The sequence below is a fragment of the Myxocyprinus asiaticus genome, chromosome 2 (assembly GCF_019703515.2).
Source record: "Myxocyprinus asiaticus isolate MX2 ecotype Aquarium Trade chromosome 2, UBuf_Myxa_2, whole genome shotgun sequence".
Taxonomy (NCBI): domain Eukaryota; kingdom Metazoa; phylum Chordata; class Actinopteri; order Cypriniformes; family Catostomidae; genus Myxocyprinus; species Myxocyprinus asiaticus.
In genome coordinates, this window is record NC_059345.1 from 42,627,618 (window position 1) to 42,644,829 (window position 17,212).

Below are 17,212 nucleotides of genomic sequence, written 5' to 3' on the forward strand. Positions count from 1 at the left end.
TGATGAGTCATAACTATGATATACCCAGTTGTTGAGCTGCCTCAACAACACTGGTTAAGAGGTATTTAAAAAAACTTGAGAGCATTTAGTGTTGACACTTAGTGCCTAATTTCATTTACTTTGGAAACCAAGATGTTTTAATTCAATGCTTAGCATTTTCATCTGTTTGCTATTATGGCTGTTTATTACAGTTCTCCAGTCCAGAAGAGAACCTGTATGAATGCTGTTCTCTGTTGCTTTCTGTCTTCACACCGGAAGCAAGTTCTGTAATTTGTTATTTCTGATACTACACAGGACCCTCTTGTTTGTAATTTCCTGAACCAGAACTGAGAGGCCCATTGGCATTTCAGGGCAGCTGTGTCAATCTAATAGATAGGTTAAACAAGAGAAACTAAATGTGTGTGTGTGTGTGTGTGTGTGTGTGTGTATATATAGAGTGTGTGTGTGAGAGAGAAATATATACTGTATACAGTGGTGGAAAGATTACTGATTTTGTTTTACTTAAAAGTACTGCTACTGAAGAAATAATTCACTTGAGTACAAGAAATATTATGACTCAAGTAAGAGTAAATAAGCAGTTTGCTGAAAAACTACTCAATTACGTTACAAGTTACTTTATGAAAATGATATTATATATAGTATATACGCTTCCATTTTTAGCACACAAAACATTTTTGTTCTTGAAAGAAATTGATGCTTCCTTTCACCAAGGATGAATTAAATTGATCAAAAATACTGTCAAATTAATTAATTGCCAATATTATTACAGTTTGAAATAATTGTTTTAAGTGATATTTATTAAATTTTTTCTTTACCTATGATGGCAAACGTACTGTCACCTATTCCTTACAAAAGCTTTCTAAAGTATTAATTTGGTACTCAAGAAAATTTTCATATTATTAGAACAATTGAAAATGGTTGCGCTACCATTCGGAAGTCACAATACAGTGTTTTTTTTTCCCCCTTTGCTGTAAGTTGATTTGCAAGTCAAATTTCTGTTTTTAAAAATAGGCAAAAACACATTTCTCCTGAAATTCTATTTTCTCCTGAAGTCTATTGTTTTAGAGAGATGAAGGCTATTCCAAACATTACTGTTTTGAAAAAAGAATCTCTAACCAGGATAGAGAGGAAAGTGGATGGCCAGATGCACAACAAAAAGACAAGTAAATCACAGTCTCTAGTTTGAGAAACAGACTCCTCACAGGTCCTAAACTAGCAGCTTCTAAATGCCAAAGACCTGCATTGCTGCAAGAGGATTCTTGGACAAACAGAACATTTTAAGAATACATTTATTTGGGGGCTGGGTAGCTCAGCGAGTAAAGACGCTGACTACCACCACTGGAGTCGCAAATTTGAATCCAGGGCGTGCTGAGTGACTCCAGCCAGGTCTGCTAAGCAACCAAATTGGCCCGGTTGCTAGGGAGCAGTGGCGATTTCTCAGGGCCAGCACAGCCTTCTCTGCTGGCCTAACATGCCAAATAAACAAATATTTTTCATCCTTTCATTCTCAATCACCTTTTTGCCTATGTATTTTTAATCGCTTTCCACTCTTCATTAATCTACAAATGAATAGAGAAAAATGAAAAGTTTATCCAGTCAGAATTTAATCATTGATGCTTACAAGCAAAGTGTGACAACTGTTTCACAAATCATATGCCCAAAGCAGTGAGTGAGTCTGAGCTCCACCCCATCAGGCCTTCAGAATTTCCACAGAATCCCTCAACAGTGCAAATGAATAAGCAACTAAAGTCAGATTGTCAGATTCATCAGCCAATCGGATTGATATGTTTGTTCTTGGTGGGTGTGATCTTTCGGATATGTCCCGGTTGAGGCTTCTAGCTGGCCTTGAGTGACGCAATCACGCTTTAAGTGACGTAATTTGAAAGTGAAGAGCGCGAGATTGTCATCACTGCTGCTATCGCCGTTGAGAAAGAGATCCTTATGGATTTAAAAACACAAGATGTTCTGCATGACCGTGTGATTGCTTAATTTATTAAACAGGAAAGGAGGACTGATTTTCACTTCAAGTAAATTGGTAAGTGCTTTTTGCATTGTTATAGCAACATCAGGAGTTTTCTAAGTGTAAATTAGGCTGCTGGAGCATTCAGTCGGATTTTACAACTTCCTACTAGGAAAAGTGCAATGGAATGCATCTTTAAGTCATAATTACAACTTGTAGGCTCGTGCAGAAATTCACAACTCCGATTTCACAGAGATGCAGGGGCATGATGTCACACAAACATGTCGACACTCAGGGAGATATACAAAGTGATAAACATTCACTTTATTAAGTAATATCGATAAATGAGTTTGTTTCCACTTTACATGATATTAAAGCTTGTTTAACAAACGCCTGCAGAAACAGGTGTATAAAACATTATAATCTTTTTTGATATTCGTACACCTGAAGCACAAATGCTAGCGCTGCAGCATTGTTTATCAGTTGGGTTGCTAGGAGACATCTCTAATGAACACCTGCTAAGATAACGGGAGCATTGCAGTTCAGAATACCGGGAAATGGTCGGAGATATCAAGTAGGAATATCCCACATCCAACTTGAATGAAACGCAGCATAACCGTGTACCATGACGAAACAATTTATTGCAAGCAACATTTAAATCAAACATATATCATCATCAAAAATTATTAAGTAAATTGTAGCATTTGGTTACATTGTTTTGTGATTTCTCATACCTTCTTTATATAACATCCATCTAGCGGGTGAGACAGGGCAGGGAAGTACAGTACAGCACAGTAAGCGAGAGTGTTACCTGCTAGGACAGTTTATTTTGAACAAGAGGGGCGAACAGTTACAGAATTTAACGCGGTAGTACAATACCGAACTGATGCAGATTGATAGAAGCGGAGAGCCTGTCTGTGCGCGCGATGTTGCGAGGAACCGGACGGCAGGAAAAAAACATTATGTTCAGTGAAAAGTCAAAAGAAGATCACAATGTATATAATTGTAACTATATCAGATATTATTAATTGTTTTAAACATTAACATTAACCAAGATTAATAAATGCTGTAAAAAATATTAATTGTAAGTTCAGGATACCTCATGCATTAACTTAAGTAAACAAATTGAATCTTCTTGTAAATAGCATTCTGAGATGATATTCTGCTCACTACAATTGTACAGAGCAGTTATCAGAGTTATCATACACTTTATTAGTTCTAACCAGTCTGGCCATTCTCTTTTGACCTCTCTCATCTCATCTGTCCGCAGAACTGCCGCTCACTGGATGTTTTTTGTTTTTGGCACCATTCTGAGTAAACTCTAGAGACTGTTGTGTGTGAAAATCTCAGGAGATCAGCAGTTACAGAAGTACTCAAACCAGCCTGTCTGGCACCAACAATCATGCCACGGTCTAAATCACTGAGGTAACATTTTTCCCCATTTTGATGGTTGATGTGAATATTAACTGAAGCTCCTGACCCGTATCTGCATGATTTTATGCACAGCTGCCACACAATTGGCTGATTAGATAATCGCAAGGATGATTGTTGGTGCCAGACAGGCTGGATTGAGTATTTCTATAACTGCTGATTCTGAGAAGCGGGTTGGTGCTGTTTTGGCGGCACGAGGGGGACCTACACAATATTAGGCAGGTGGTTTTAATGTTGTGGCTGATCGGTGTATACCAGTCATTTTGCAATGAAAGCTTGTTCAACTATTTTATGCTGCAAATTAAATTCTATGAATTAAAGCAAACACTTTACATACCCTTATAAAGTAGCTTTTCCTCAGCAATTCATGAACTCCAGATTGTTTATAGCTCAATTCATGATTTACACGAAGGGGTCATTGTAGTCATAAAGGCCTAATTTATCAATAACTCTTCCTTATACATTCTTTAAACAACTGCTAAGGATTAAAGGGATAGTTCACCCAAAAATGAAAATTCTCTCATCGTTTACTCACCCTCATGCTGTCAGATCAATATTTAAGTCCTTTTTTCCTATACATTCTCTATAAAAATAATTTTTCCTCAGGGTGACTTTATTCGGGACTGGAGGACAAGAACGCTCTTTATGTCACTAACGTGGTCTGGCTGACGCTCCCCACAATATGGTAAAACACACCTGTAACTCTGCTTCAATTCCTCCTGTCTATGGACAAGTTTTGACTAATTTCACTGCCTACACTGTGTATTTAGAGTGACCAGAGTGATATGCCTGTCTGGTTTCATGTGAAATAGGGCCTCTTGTACTGCTCCACAGGGATGGTGGATAAGTACAGTAAATTCTCTCTCTGACTGTATGTTTGAAAGTCTTCTTTCTTACTGCACTCTTTTCCACCTTCTTTTTTTTCATGTATTTTCAAGAACAGAGGGAGACCCTGTTGATTTTGCCCGGTCAAAGTAGAGGTAGTGAAAGGTTATTTCAAAGCAGAGGGTGCGGCCTGGTGCTGGATGGAAAACACAAGTTTCTTCTTTTTGGACTTTAAGACAATGCTGCAATGTTCAGTCTGTCCCATAAGAGCATTTAACAAAATTAAAAGAAATGCTGAATGATTTAATTCCCGGATGAATAAACACTCACAAAAAATGGCTCAAAAGCAGAAATTATTATTTTATTCTCAACTAACACAATCTTATTATCAAACCAAGTGTAACTTCATTTGATCTAGTTTTTTCCTTGGCTTTCACATACACACATAAATACACTTCTTGAGAATAAACTCAGTATGGTGTTCCATTCACAAACTTTGGCAAGCGCTTGTTTATTTACAAACTCACTGTCCTTTACAGGTACTTCTGTAGCTTCGTACTAATCTGGGTGAATAGTTGAACAAGGTGAAACAGCAAACTTGTAGTACAAAGTGACAAAAAATATGGTAGCACTTAAGGTTGTATTAACAGTAGTTAATATTAACAATGACTAACAATGAATTTTATAGGACTTGTATGTTAATTTGAAAACACTAATACATTTTTTTTAAATGTATTATGTATTATACATGTTTACATCAGTTAATTCATTGTACTTACATAATTCAACTGTGCACATTAACCAAGATTAATAAATGCTGTTAAAAAAAAAAAAGGGATTGAAAATAAACAAATTTCTTTGCAGAATGTAACCGTAAACGGGAACGAAGTCCCATTTAATTGTTCTGGAATGAAAACTTTATTTTTAAATTTTGGCTGCCGGTTAATGTTTTTATGAAACCAAAGTCTAATTGGTTTATTACAGTATGTTTTTTAAATTATACCACTTACTGTTGCCCAAAAAATTAGGCTTCTATCTTTTTAATTGAACATGATAAGCACAATGTGGCCTTCTGTGGGATGCTGAAGTACTTTTAGGCAACCAGAATTACTATGTATACCTGCATGGTTAATCCAGATGCAAGGACAAATATTGAGGTAAAAAGTATGTTTCTCAGTTGTTTCCAAGTCTTCACTGAATTATTGTTGGATACACTGCCTGGCCAAAAAAAATTATTTTATTTCTAACGCTTACCAACTGGAAAGCAGCAGCGGAATGCTGGAACCAGAACGAACAAAAAAAAAAAAAAAAAAAAAAAAAAACAGTTTCTGCACAGAACAAACCAAAATGAAAAACATTTACTTAAGTCCCTGTTAATTATTGTTCATTGTTAGTTCATGATACCTAATGCATTAACTGATGTTAACAAACTGAACCTTATTGTAGTGTTACCAAAAAATACATTTTGTAGTGTATCATTAAAACCAACTTGTTCAGATGTCTGTTTGCCTTCTATGAACAAACTCGAGGAGAAAACTGGTACAATAACTGAAACCTAGTTATAGTGAAGGTTTCGAATAGGTTTAAAACCAGGAACTGTTAATCTGAGATTAAATATATAAATACTTGTGTGGCATTGAATGAACAGTGATCCGAATGAGCAAACCTTTTTGTGCCCCCAGAATGTTTGGGGGAAAGATTTTTCCCTTTAAGATGCACAAGAGGGCAGCGAGATCCCATTAACTGTGCCACAAAGGCCTTAGTGACTGACTTGATTTATGGACAGTTGGTTCTAAACAAGCATGAGAGTGAACACTTGACCACATGATGGTCAGGTACAGCACAGTTGGTGGCTTGGAGCAAGAGAAGAGATTGCTTTACACATTAGAAAACCTTGCTCAGTAGCTACCACAGGCAGATGTTGTAATGACTTTGTTACAACTGTTATTTCAAGTTCACAATGTTCAAAATGGCTGACACTATACATGTAGTACCCATGACATTCAATGGGAGGTGCTCTTGTTGCCAAACAGCTTGGTACTCTAGCAGTTGTGGTAAACATCCTTGGTGTGCTTCTCTTATCCACATATTTAATTGCAAAGGTTTTTTTTAAAAGACAAAACAAACAAACAAACAAAAAAAAACATATAACCTAAAATGGCCTGTACATGTTAGGGTTGAATGTAGAGGCTGCGTCTTTTCCCAAACACTGAGGGTCACAAACTAAACATCAGGGCTTTTCTGCTCAAGTCCCCAGCAAATAGAGTTCTCATGTCCTTGTATGAAAGTATAAAAATGTGCCATGCAGCATGCATAGGTCTAAAAAAATATTCTGAGTGACAACATAGAGGTCGTTCCCAAAGACATCAGCATTCCTCTCTCCCCATGAGAAGCTGTATGAGAGTCACAGGCAAGACTGCAAGAACACCCAATAATTGACCTGGACAATTCATCACCCATCTGACACTAAAGAACCATCAGAGGGTTCATCCAGAGCCAATGAGAATCCAGGAATATACTGCAATGATGAAACAAGTCTATAATGCCACCTGGCAGTACAGTGTTGGCAACATTAACACATTGTAACAACATTTATTCCCCTTGTTTATCCTTCATTTGTCTTGTTTAAGCGACATATGATTAAAAAGAGTGCGTTCAAAGTGCTCATTTATGATCCATGATTTAGTGCAAAGACCCTAAATGTCATAGAGCAATATTAAAAAGTGTTTTTTTTTTTTTTTCAGTTATGCATAGGCATATACTGTATGGGAATTTAAAACATGTACAGTAGGCTATTTTTTTTTTACAAGTCCTTCTACATCTAATCAAAGTCTAAAAACTGTTTTTGCTGCATTTTAGACCTTTGGTAAAACATCAAATATGAAAGCAAAAAAAAAAAAAAAATTTTAAAAGAAAGATGCTGTGAAAAACACAATGTTATTTTAAACTGGATTATTGAAATGGACAGAAAATTATATAAAAAGATGGTAAAAAATATTTTGGTGAAGCATAAAGGAAGATCTTATTAAAGAATTATTAATAATACTCACTTTTATCTAGCTGAGTTCTGAATCGGCTATTGAATTGTTTTATTTCTGAAGGTTAAATTTAGTATGCGGTGATGGCCCACTTCATATCATTTCTTCAAATAAGTGAAAGATTGAAAACACTGACTTATAAAATCCCTTCAAAGTGAACTAATGACTATATCAACAGCTTTTAAATATTTTTTTCTCCCCAATTTGGAATGCCCAATTCCCAATGCGCTCTAGGTCCTCATGGTGGCGTAGTGACTCGCCTCAGTCCGGGTGGTGGAGGACGAATCTCAGTTGCCTCCGTGTCTGAGACCGTCAATCCGCACATCTTATCACGTGACTTGTTGAGCGCATTACCGCAGAGACAGCGCGTGTGGAAGCTCACGCTGTTCTCCGCGGCATCCATGCATAACTCACCACACGCCCCACAGAGAGCGAGAACCACATTATAGTGACCACGAGGAGGTTACCACATGTGCCTCTACCCTCCCTAGCAACTGGGCCAACTGGTTGCTTAGGAGGCCTGGCTGGAGTCACTCAGCACACCCTGGATTCGAACTTGCGACTCCAGGTGTGGTAGTCAGCGTCAATACTCACTGAGCTACCCAGGCCCCCATAAATACTGGTTTTAAACCACCTCCTTTAATCCTTCAATGTTCAGATGTACACTCACTGAGCACTTTATTAGGAACACCTGTACACCTACTTATGTGACAATCAATCGTGTAGCAGCAATGCAGTGTATAAAATCATGCAGATAAGGGTCATGAGCTTCAGTTAATGTTCACATCAACCATCAGAATGGGGAAAAATGTGATCTCAGTGATTTTGAACGTGGCATGATTGTTGGTGCCAGACTGGCTGGTTCTATAACTGTTGATCTCCTGGGATTTTCATGCACAACAGTCTCTACAATTTACTCAGAATGCTGCCAAAAACAAAAAACATCCAGTGAGCGGCAGTTCTGCGGACGGAAATGCTTTGTTGATGAGAGAGGTGAACGGAGAATGGCCAGAGTGGTTCAAGCTGACAGAAAAGCTATGGTAACTCGGATAACAACTCGCTAACAAAAAAGTGAGCAGAATAGCATCTCATAATGCACCACATGTCGAACCTTGAGGTGGATGGGCTACAACAGCAGAAGACCACCATCATGTTCTTAATAAAGTGCTCAGTGAGTGTACAATATTCACTTTAATGCAGCTAAATGTGAATATTGTGGTAGGGACAGCAGAGTTTAACATATACCCTGTAAGCCACCAGTTAAGTTAATAATGAAATATGCTCTTTAAAAAGCTGCCTGCCTTAAAGTACTTAATAAATACACTTCTGAATAAAAGTGTAAAATAATGGACATACCCATTATCTTGGCACCACTGACACTCCATTTCAACACTGATAAAATAAAATGACCTCTCTTCCTCTCTCTCACAAAAAAAAAAAAAAAAAAAGCAAAGTTTGATGACGGATGGGCTAGATGAGAGACATCAATACCTTAAACAAAAGACAGTATGTTAATCACAGAAAAATGTGTGTGAGTAACAGATATTGATGACTGAGAGGAAGGAAGGTTGAATCACAATCGAGGTAACCACGACTACGGCTGAATCCTGCTCTGAAGACTTTAGAATGAAGTTCAAAATGCTGGTGAACATGAATAATATTTAAAACTAAAAATCCAAATGGTGTATTGTGAAATTATGTCATCCAGGACACAGCACCATGAGCAAGGGCTGTTTGGGGTAAAAGGGCGTGATTGGTCCAGTATGGTACTGTAGATTGTAGGTCACAGTGACAACAATGACTCAAATTCTGATGCACTGTGGGAAAAAAAAAATGCAGAGATCTCCATGTGGCTTAGACTAAGAGTTATCACAAATGGTGTCTAAATGTGGTCAGTCTGGGTTCTAGGTGGTCCTCATGGCCAAGGATTGCTCCAGCTCCTGTCTCCTCTGCTGAATCTTTTGAAGGGGAAAATTAGGGTGACATTTATTCATGCATAGTGCAGTTCAGGTAAAGAATACAAGCTCAAACAAGACTTTGACATAGTGGCACATACAACCAGATATAGCATCCTGTTTTGTAATTGACCAGTATGAGTGGTTAAAACTCATCGTGTATTTTTAATAACCTTACCTTGCAGTAAAAGTAACGGCTGACAGCCTCCTGAGACCAAGGCTCATGATAAAACTCTGCCCTCCTTTCCTCCTCTGGGTTCCCAACAACATCTGTCATAAGCTACAAGCAATCAAAAGGTGATATCGGTAAGAAATGCAGGACAATGTCAGTACTCAATATGATGCAGGACTAAATAATGAAGATCAAATGTTTTTTTGTTTTTGATTTTTTGCACAGAAAGAATTCACATGTAAGAGCTGTGAAGGGTTTCCAGATACTATGAAGCAAACATCTTCTATAAGCGTGAATAAATCTAGCTCAAAGTTGAAATGTGTAATATCAACGCCACCAAAAAGGTTTCTTAAACACTCTTACAACCCCTTACAAAACTTAAAGGTGCACTATGTAACAATTTGTAATATTCACCTTTTTTTTGCCAATGTGTGAACGGCTTGTAACGCAACTTAAAAAATGAGCCCTTCCCGGACTTCCTAGGTTGCCTATTAAAGACTGTAGACTGATTTTCATGTGAAGGGAGCGGGTCGCTTTTGCCGGGAAAAACCAAAGGATGTGACGTTTATGTGAGCTCCCGAGAGCCTTGCCTCAGTGCTTCTCTTCTGCAATTCAACAGCGACAACAAACTGCAACACTAGGTAACGTTATCTTAGAGATGGAATCCAGCAAACGTCCGGCTTCCTAGCACAACACCGACTCCTACACAAACTCAGAGTAAGCCAAAAAAACCAACTACATACATCTACTGAATCCCGTCTGGCTAAGCGGGACTGTGATCATGGTCGAGCGAAAACTAAAGTGAACATCGGCAGGGCATTTGATTCCTGGAGGGACCTTCGTTCAGTTTTGGGGATCAAAACAAACCCTGAATTGGCGTTCTTCTTATTGGACAGGTAAGCTTACATAACTGCAAAGCATGTGAAATATAGTGCCATAAGGATTGATTTTAGCTAACTTGATCTTGCCTAGTAACGCTGACGAATTGCAAGCTACCTTGCTTCGTAACTTTCAAATATTTTCAACGATCTTCTCTTTATACTAAAGTCAGGTATACAGGATACATTTAAGCAAATACGCTGGTTTCTTATCGTAGTACAACATATGACATACAAAACATACAATAGTACAACAGTAAACTGTCTGGTATAGTTCAGTAGTATATAGCTGTACGTGTGTATCAGTATGCTATGTTAGCTGATAAGCAGTTTTAGTTTAGTCTCAAAGTTTGTAGTAAAACAATCATAACTGTGTAATTTTAATTATGCTACCTCATCTGTCAGCATGATTCCAGTGAATCACGTTCAGCCTCTTTGTACGTTACGTCATTGTTTTGGCCAATGCTCGCTCGCTCGCTCACGTCCCTATGGAGTGTGTGCGAGAGAGCGAGCAACAGGTAGCTGGCTGCAGTTCACTTAATGGCCACAGGTATCATTAATAACAAGGGTTTCTGAATCTTACATACTGCACCTTTAACCAAAAAACAAAACAAAAAACAAGTAATCCCACCTATAAATGGCTTTAACTATAATTGTCGCTATGGATGCACCATATGAAAAAATCTGGCCAATACTGCTTTAAACAAAAACGTATAGGCTGATAACAATACTGATGCCGATATTTTGCCACTTACCTTATTTTTTTTTTCCATCGGATGACTATTTTACTTAGGAATGCTTAAAAAAAAATTTACAAAGAGGAACAAAAGCCTTTTCACTGTTCTAACAATAAATAATTTACATTGAACATTAGATCTGTTGGCCAACATTTTAAAGAGAGCCATAGTGAAAGAGAAAAAGATACAAAAAATAACTTAATAACATGAAGACTCATGAAAAAAGGTTATTCTGTCCTTATAAAACATTTTTGCAGTTTAAGTATGTGCGTTTTAGATGGTTTTCCTCATCATGTAGCCTATAGGTACATAAGTACTGCTTTCACAACTGTCAAGTCCGTTTATTGCATTTTTTCCGCATTTACGTGAGAGCGAGAAAGAACATGGTTTTAGGAGTGTCAACCCTTCTACATCATCGTGGCTATTATTATTTCTGGGACTTTTTTTACAAAATTTGTTACTTATTAATTATCAATAAACCATCAGTGTTTGATCAATGGCATTCTTTGGTAACCGGCCGATAAATATCGGCAACTGATAAATCGGTACATCCCTAGTTGTCGCTACACATTAAACTGGGATAGGAAGAAATATTTGAACATTGAAAGAATTGCACACTTCACATTATGTTGACATATGAATATAAAGAATAAGCACAGATGCAACAGTTGGTACAGACTTTGAGATCTCTGCTCTGGGATTTGAGCCAGTCCTGGATGTAGCCTTTGGGATCTCTGGAGAAGCTGAGCATGAAATCTCTCTGGATCTTCAGCTGATTAATGGACTCAATAGTTTCATGGATCTGGAGGACATTTAGAATAAGAAATCAAGGATGTCATTGTAATATCTACAGTATTGTCTCTAAGATATTAAATACTGATTATTATCCTGTTCATAATATCATCATATCAGCCAGAATAAGAGACTGTAATTCAGAATGAATGTCTAGAGGTTTAATCATGTGCACCATTACTTTAGTGCCCTCACTGTTATACTACCTTGTTGTCCAGGGAGGCAATCTCTTGCTGATTGGCTGTGGAGAGCAAGAAGCTGCTCATTTGAGCTTTAAGTGGATCCTCCACCTCCACATCAATGTCATAGCATGCCGTCTTTTTCTGATCATTAGGATCAACACTGTACTCCCCATCCCAACAACAACAACAACAAAAAACTCTATGAGAATTCTTATTAGAGTAGTAGACAACATTAAAGGCTCAAAGTTTGCACAAAGGCTTAACCAAAATCCTCATGACTTGGATTAAATAAATTAAAGTTCAAGTATAAACGAGCACATAAGCATGCATAAGTTTAAGTACAAGTTACATTAAAACCTTCTCATTTGAGGTGAGAATGGTGATAAAATAAAAATCATGATGTAAGAAGCAGAAAAAAGTATTTTTATAGACAGATACTGGTAATGAATGCGGCACTCTCAAAGACAAGACGACAGCCTAAAGTGCATAAACAGGTAGCCAAACCTAATGATGTGGTTGATGACAATAGGGTCGGGGGGCAGTAGAAGATTGGTGAGGCGCTGTGGAATTTCGGAGAACTTCAGACGCGGACAGTCAAATATCTATGAGAGTAGAAGGAGGCCATAAATGCTTACAAAAAGTTCTGGGGTATACTTGCTTGTCCATTATAATTACAACTTTCAGGCAAAATAGTGAGATCATTCTTTGAAGTATTTCAAATATGAACTTTTTGTGTTTGTATGGTGCTGTTTCATTCAGAATTACAGATTGTACCTTAAATAATAGGCATTCTTTGTGATCTAGCATACCTGCTGGAAGTATTTATCACAGTTGATGTACTCCTTATCATGGGAATCCTGCAGTTTGTTGGTTTTGACATACTGCCAGAGTGCCTGAATGATACTGGAGCGAGTCTGTGTGTGAATGCCCAGTAGACGAGCCAGTCGTGGATCCAGTTTAAACTGAGGTGGCTGCACACAGGGCACAACAATCTCACATCACTTGTGCTGTTCACTCACAGGCTTTATATAGAAAATTGGGCAACGCAGATTTATTAAGAGCTACGTATGACTGAAAACCATAGTATTATTCACAAAATAAAGCACATCAATCAGTCATGTGAGATATCCTAATATACTCATGTGATATTCACTCTTTACTATTTTTTATTTTATTTTATTTTTTGCATACTCATGTAAGTGGGATTTACAGGTCAAATTAAAGTTTAAAGGATTCAGAAAAAATTAAAAAGGCATTCTAATTAACTATAATTTTCACAAAGTTTTTCAGTCTTGAAGTCCTTGAAAAAAACCTAAAATTTGAATTGACAAAAAACTATACTTAGTCGTAGTCGTCAATCACATAAAGGTACTCTTCAGTTGATATACATATTAAATAAATTTCTATTTATATGGATGCTTGTTGTTGACTTTACCTGGTAATCCAACATTAACAGCAGAGTGCAGCGTACATTAACATCACCAGGCCTCTTCACCTGGAACCCATCAGTCTCCTGGGTGGTCGGAGTACGATGCCACTGCAGAAATAAAGAGAAATGAACATGCATTTACTTAAAAAAGCAACAACACAGGTTTCGATTAAAAGCAAAAGACTTGAATCACTTAAATCAGGGCTGTTTAACTTCATCGACCAGTTCCAGATGAAAAAAAATATTTGGGGCAAACAGGCCAAGAATATTTTGTTAACATAAAGCTTCAATCAGATACGGTGTTGTAGTACGTCTATAATATTTGTTCACTATATAAATAAAACATCTGTTTATAGCTTTAATTTTTTTTATCATAAGAAACATTTTCAGCAGGAAATTCTGTCCATTACATAGAGAGTAATTATAACTGATACTAAAATTTACAGTGAAATTTGTTCTAAATGAAGAAAATTGCTCTTTCCATGCACCTTGTTTGTTTGTGAAGTTGCATCAGACATTACTAAGTTTGTTATATATGCAATGATTTAAACTTTTAACTTTTCTTGACCAAATTAATGAAGAGAATGTTTCTGTTTCTCCAAACTCACGCTTATCAATCGTCCATCATTTTAGTTCTTTAATCTTCCCATTTTGTCATAATGACGGATAATGGTCTTTCGTAGCGCAACCTCTGAAAGAGTCTAAAAAATGTGGCACTCCTGCACAAGATACTGTCAAAAAATCGAGACGTGGTGACGTCTGTCTAGCGCAAGTTAGGAAAACAATAAAAAAATAAAAAAAAACACTGTGAAGAGAAACACAAATGCTGACAACTGACAACCTCACATGGGCCACTGAAAATTTCAAACGGGCCGGATTTGGCCCGCAGGCCATAAGTTAAATAGCCCTGACTTAAACTGTAAGCATTATCCTCAATATGATTCTAACTTTAATCTAGTGTGCAAGCTTTATTGTAATATCACCTTAATACAGTACGTCTATGACAATTAATTCATTAATTAATTAACCCTCCTGTTATGTTCAGGACATTTTTTAACCCGATTAAGTGTTAAAAACAGCGAAAAACTAATCTTAATCTTAAATTTGGTCAAAATGCCTTAATGAATATGTAAAAAAATAAAAATAAAAAAAGGTTTTTAGGTTTTTAGAATATTTGTTTATATTTATGGAATGTCAAACCTGTCTACACAAGTTATTTCTAGTTGTTCAGCTACACAGTGTTGATTTGACAATGCTGACAATGTATCTGTTGTACAATGATATATGTTCTTTTTTGCATTATTCCTATGGTGGTAATGCTGTAGAATATAAACCACAATTCTGTTTTTCTTTCAGATTAATACAATTTTAAAGTAATCTAAGTATCAGCTTATATTTTAAGTACTGTAAATCCTTACAGTAAAGCTAACTGTACATCTAACTCACAAAAAGGTGGCCATCTTTCCAGTTAAAGTACTACTATATAAGCCTGTATTCAGTGTGAAAACATGTTGGTAAGCCTATGCCAATTGTTATGTTCATAATTAATAGACGAATGTGCTGTAAATCTACTGCAAATCTATTGTACTCTATACGGGTCATTTTTGACCCGAACATTAGAGTAGTCATTATTTTTAAACATAACAGAAGGGTTAATTAAGTTATTTATTGCATGCATACATGTATGGAATTACACAAGAGTATGTGAATACTAAAAAACTGTTGAGGTATAAGTAAACTATTAGTTTGCTCTTGTATTTAGGAGTTGTCAAGTTCCATAGTCATTTGAGCTACTAGTAAGACAACAAACACCAACCTCTACCAAATGGTTATCAGGGCCGTAAAGGTCTTTGTCTAGCTCTATCACCAGGCTCTTGAAGAACGAGGAGAACTTCCTTTTCATCTTTCCTGGCTGTGAAAAAAAGGATGAGTATTGTTTTCCTATAACCAGAGTGCGCCAATGAGCAAACATAACTATCCAGTTTCAAGTATAAAGACATTGTGGGAAAACAAGAGCCTTGCTCTTGCACCACATCATAAACTTTCCATGGAAGAGAACGGCCTCTGAATGTTCAAATTAAATGTGGTGTACTGGTGAATGATTTGCTATTCAGAAGCACATTCCACTCTGCCCAAAAGCTGCATGATTCTTTTTAACTAACATCAATAAGTACTAGTTTCATCTCTTTGGGCATGGAAAAACAAATGCTTCAAGTACATTACCTAAAACATTCTTGGTTAGAGGCTGACCCAAGAGTCAGAATTTCTTCTGCATCACATACCAATTAAGGAATAAGTGCCCATACTTTTGCTCCTTCTCTGAATATATAATTAGGATTATGTTAGAATCAAATAGCTATGAAGACATCCATTTTCAATGCTTACAGTATAAAAAATGGAATGTATGAATGTATAGATGGGCTGCAATGACATTCCTCGAAAAGGTACATCAGCAGGATTTTCAAATCATACATCAAATGACACTTAAAAAAAGTTACAAATTGCATTCTATTCATGCAATTTACTTGTACACATTATAAAAATATACAGTATGTGTCTCCATTGATTATTTCTTGGTTCACAATTCCCTTCTTTACATGTGGATTCCTTCCTTTTGATGAAGTTCAGAGTTCACAGACAGGTACAAAGAAACTTTTTTTTTGCATGGTCAGTCATGCTTCAGTAGCTCGTGACTGGAGGTGAAGGGAACGTGCTTAAGCAAAAACAAACCTGCAATGAGCCTTAGTTTCAGCTTTCAAGAATTCTGTTTAATCATTTGAATGGAAACTACTAACCTTATCTACTGTAATAAGGTTGGATCATTGGCAATTTAGAACACCCCTAAGTCCTAATCACAGAAATATTAGTGCAAACAACTCTCTCCCAGTGATCAACCAAAAACATGCTTATATACAAAAACATACAAAACAGTATAGGCATTTTATGAACATTTGTGAAAGTGGCTTCCAAGTACTAATTCCACAGTCAGATAACTTTTTTTAATCGTCCATTTGAATTGGAAGAACACCTACATTACAGGGCTATTCCGAGTTTAATAAAACTTAAGCTCTACACTCACTGAGCACTTTATTAGGAACACTATGGTCCTAATAAAGTGCCCGATGTGTCTTCGGCTGTTGTAGCCCATCCGCCTCAAGGTTCAACGTGTTCTGTATTCTGAGATTCTATTCTGCTCACCACAATTGTAGAGTGGTTATCTGGATTAACATAGCCTTTATGTCAGCACGAACCAGTCTGGCCATTCTCTGTTGACCTCTCTCATCAACAAGGCATTTCTGTAGACAGAACTGTCGCTTGCTGGATGTTTTTTGTTTTGGCACCATTCTGAGTAGATTTTAGAGACTGTTGTGTGTGAAAATCCCAGGAGAACAGCAGTTACAGAAATACTCAAACCAGCCCGTCAGGCACCAACAATCATGCCACAGCTGAAATCAAATTTTTTCCCCATTCTGATGGTTGATGTGAACATTAACTAAAGCTCATGACCCGTATCTGCATGATTTTATGCACTGCACTGCTGCCACACGATTGGCTGATTAGATAATCGCATGAATAAGTAGGTGTATAGGTGTTTCTTATAAAGAGCTCAGTGAGTGTATATTGACCGCGTCAATATATCTCCACATATCTTCATTTTGTTTTTGTGCTTTACCGTAATGCATTGGGCATTATTGGAAGTCTAGCAGGCAAGAAGAAATGTGAAGCTTGTATTTTCGTTGAAGCACTTTCCTCTTATTTGAGCTGTAAATGTATCTTAATTGTCCTGTTAAGGTGAGAATGTTTTGGAGTTTA

At 36.9% G+C, this 17,212-nt stretch overlaps 1 protein-coding gene across 1 annotated transcript in view; it reads right to left on the reverse strand.

Moving 5' to 3' along the window:
• Positions 1-4,556: 4,556 nt before the first annotated feature.
• Positions 4,557-17,212, reverse strand: part of LOC127451833 (SWI/SNF-related matrix-associated actin-dependent regulator of chromatin subfamily D member 3) — a 43,603-nt gene continuing 30,947 nt past the window's right edge. The window contains exons 6-13 of the mRNA XM_051716807.1: positions 15,216-15,311; positions 13,406-13,507; positions 12,780-12,941; positions 12,475-12,572; positions 11,995-12,130; positions 11,676-11,798; positions 9,388-9,489; positions 4,557-9,212 (exon numbers count right to left, since the gene is read on the reverse strand). Coding sequence (XP_051572767.1) covers positions 9,159-9,212; positions 9,388-9,489; positions 11,676-11,798; positions 11,995-12,130; positions 12,475-12,572; positions 12,780-12,941; positions 13,406-13,507; positions 15,216-15,311 — 873 coding nt within the window. The 3' untranslated portion in view covers positions 4,557-9,158. The remainder of the gene's footprint in view (positions 9,213-9,387; positions 9,490-11,675; positions 11,799-11,994; positions 12,131-12,474; positions 12,573-12,779; positions 12,942-13,405; positions 13,508-15,215; positions 15,312-17,212) is intronic.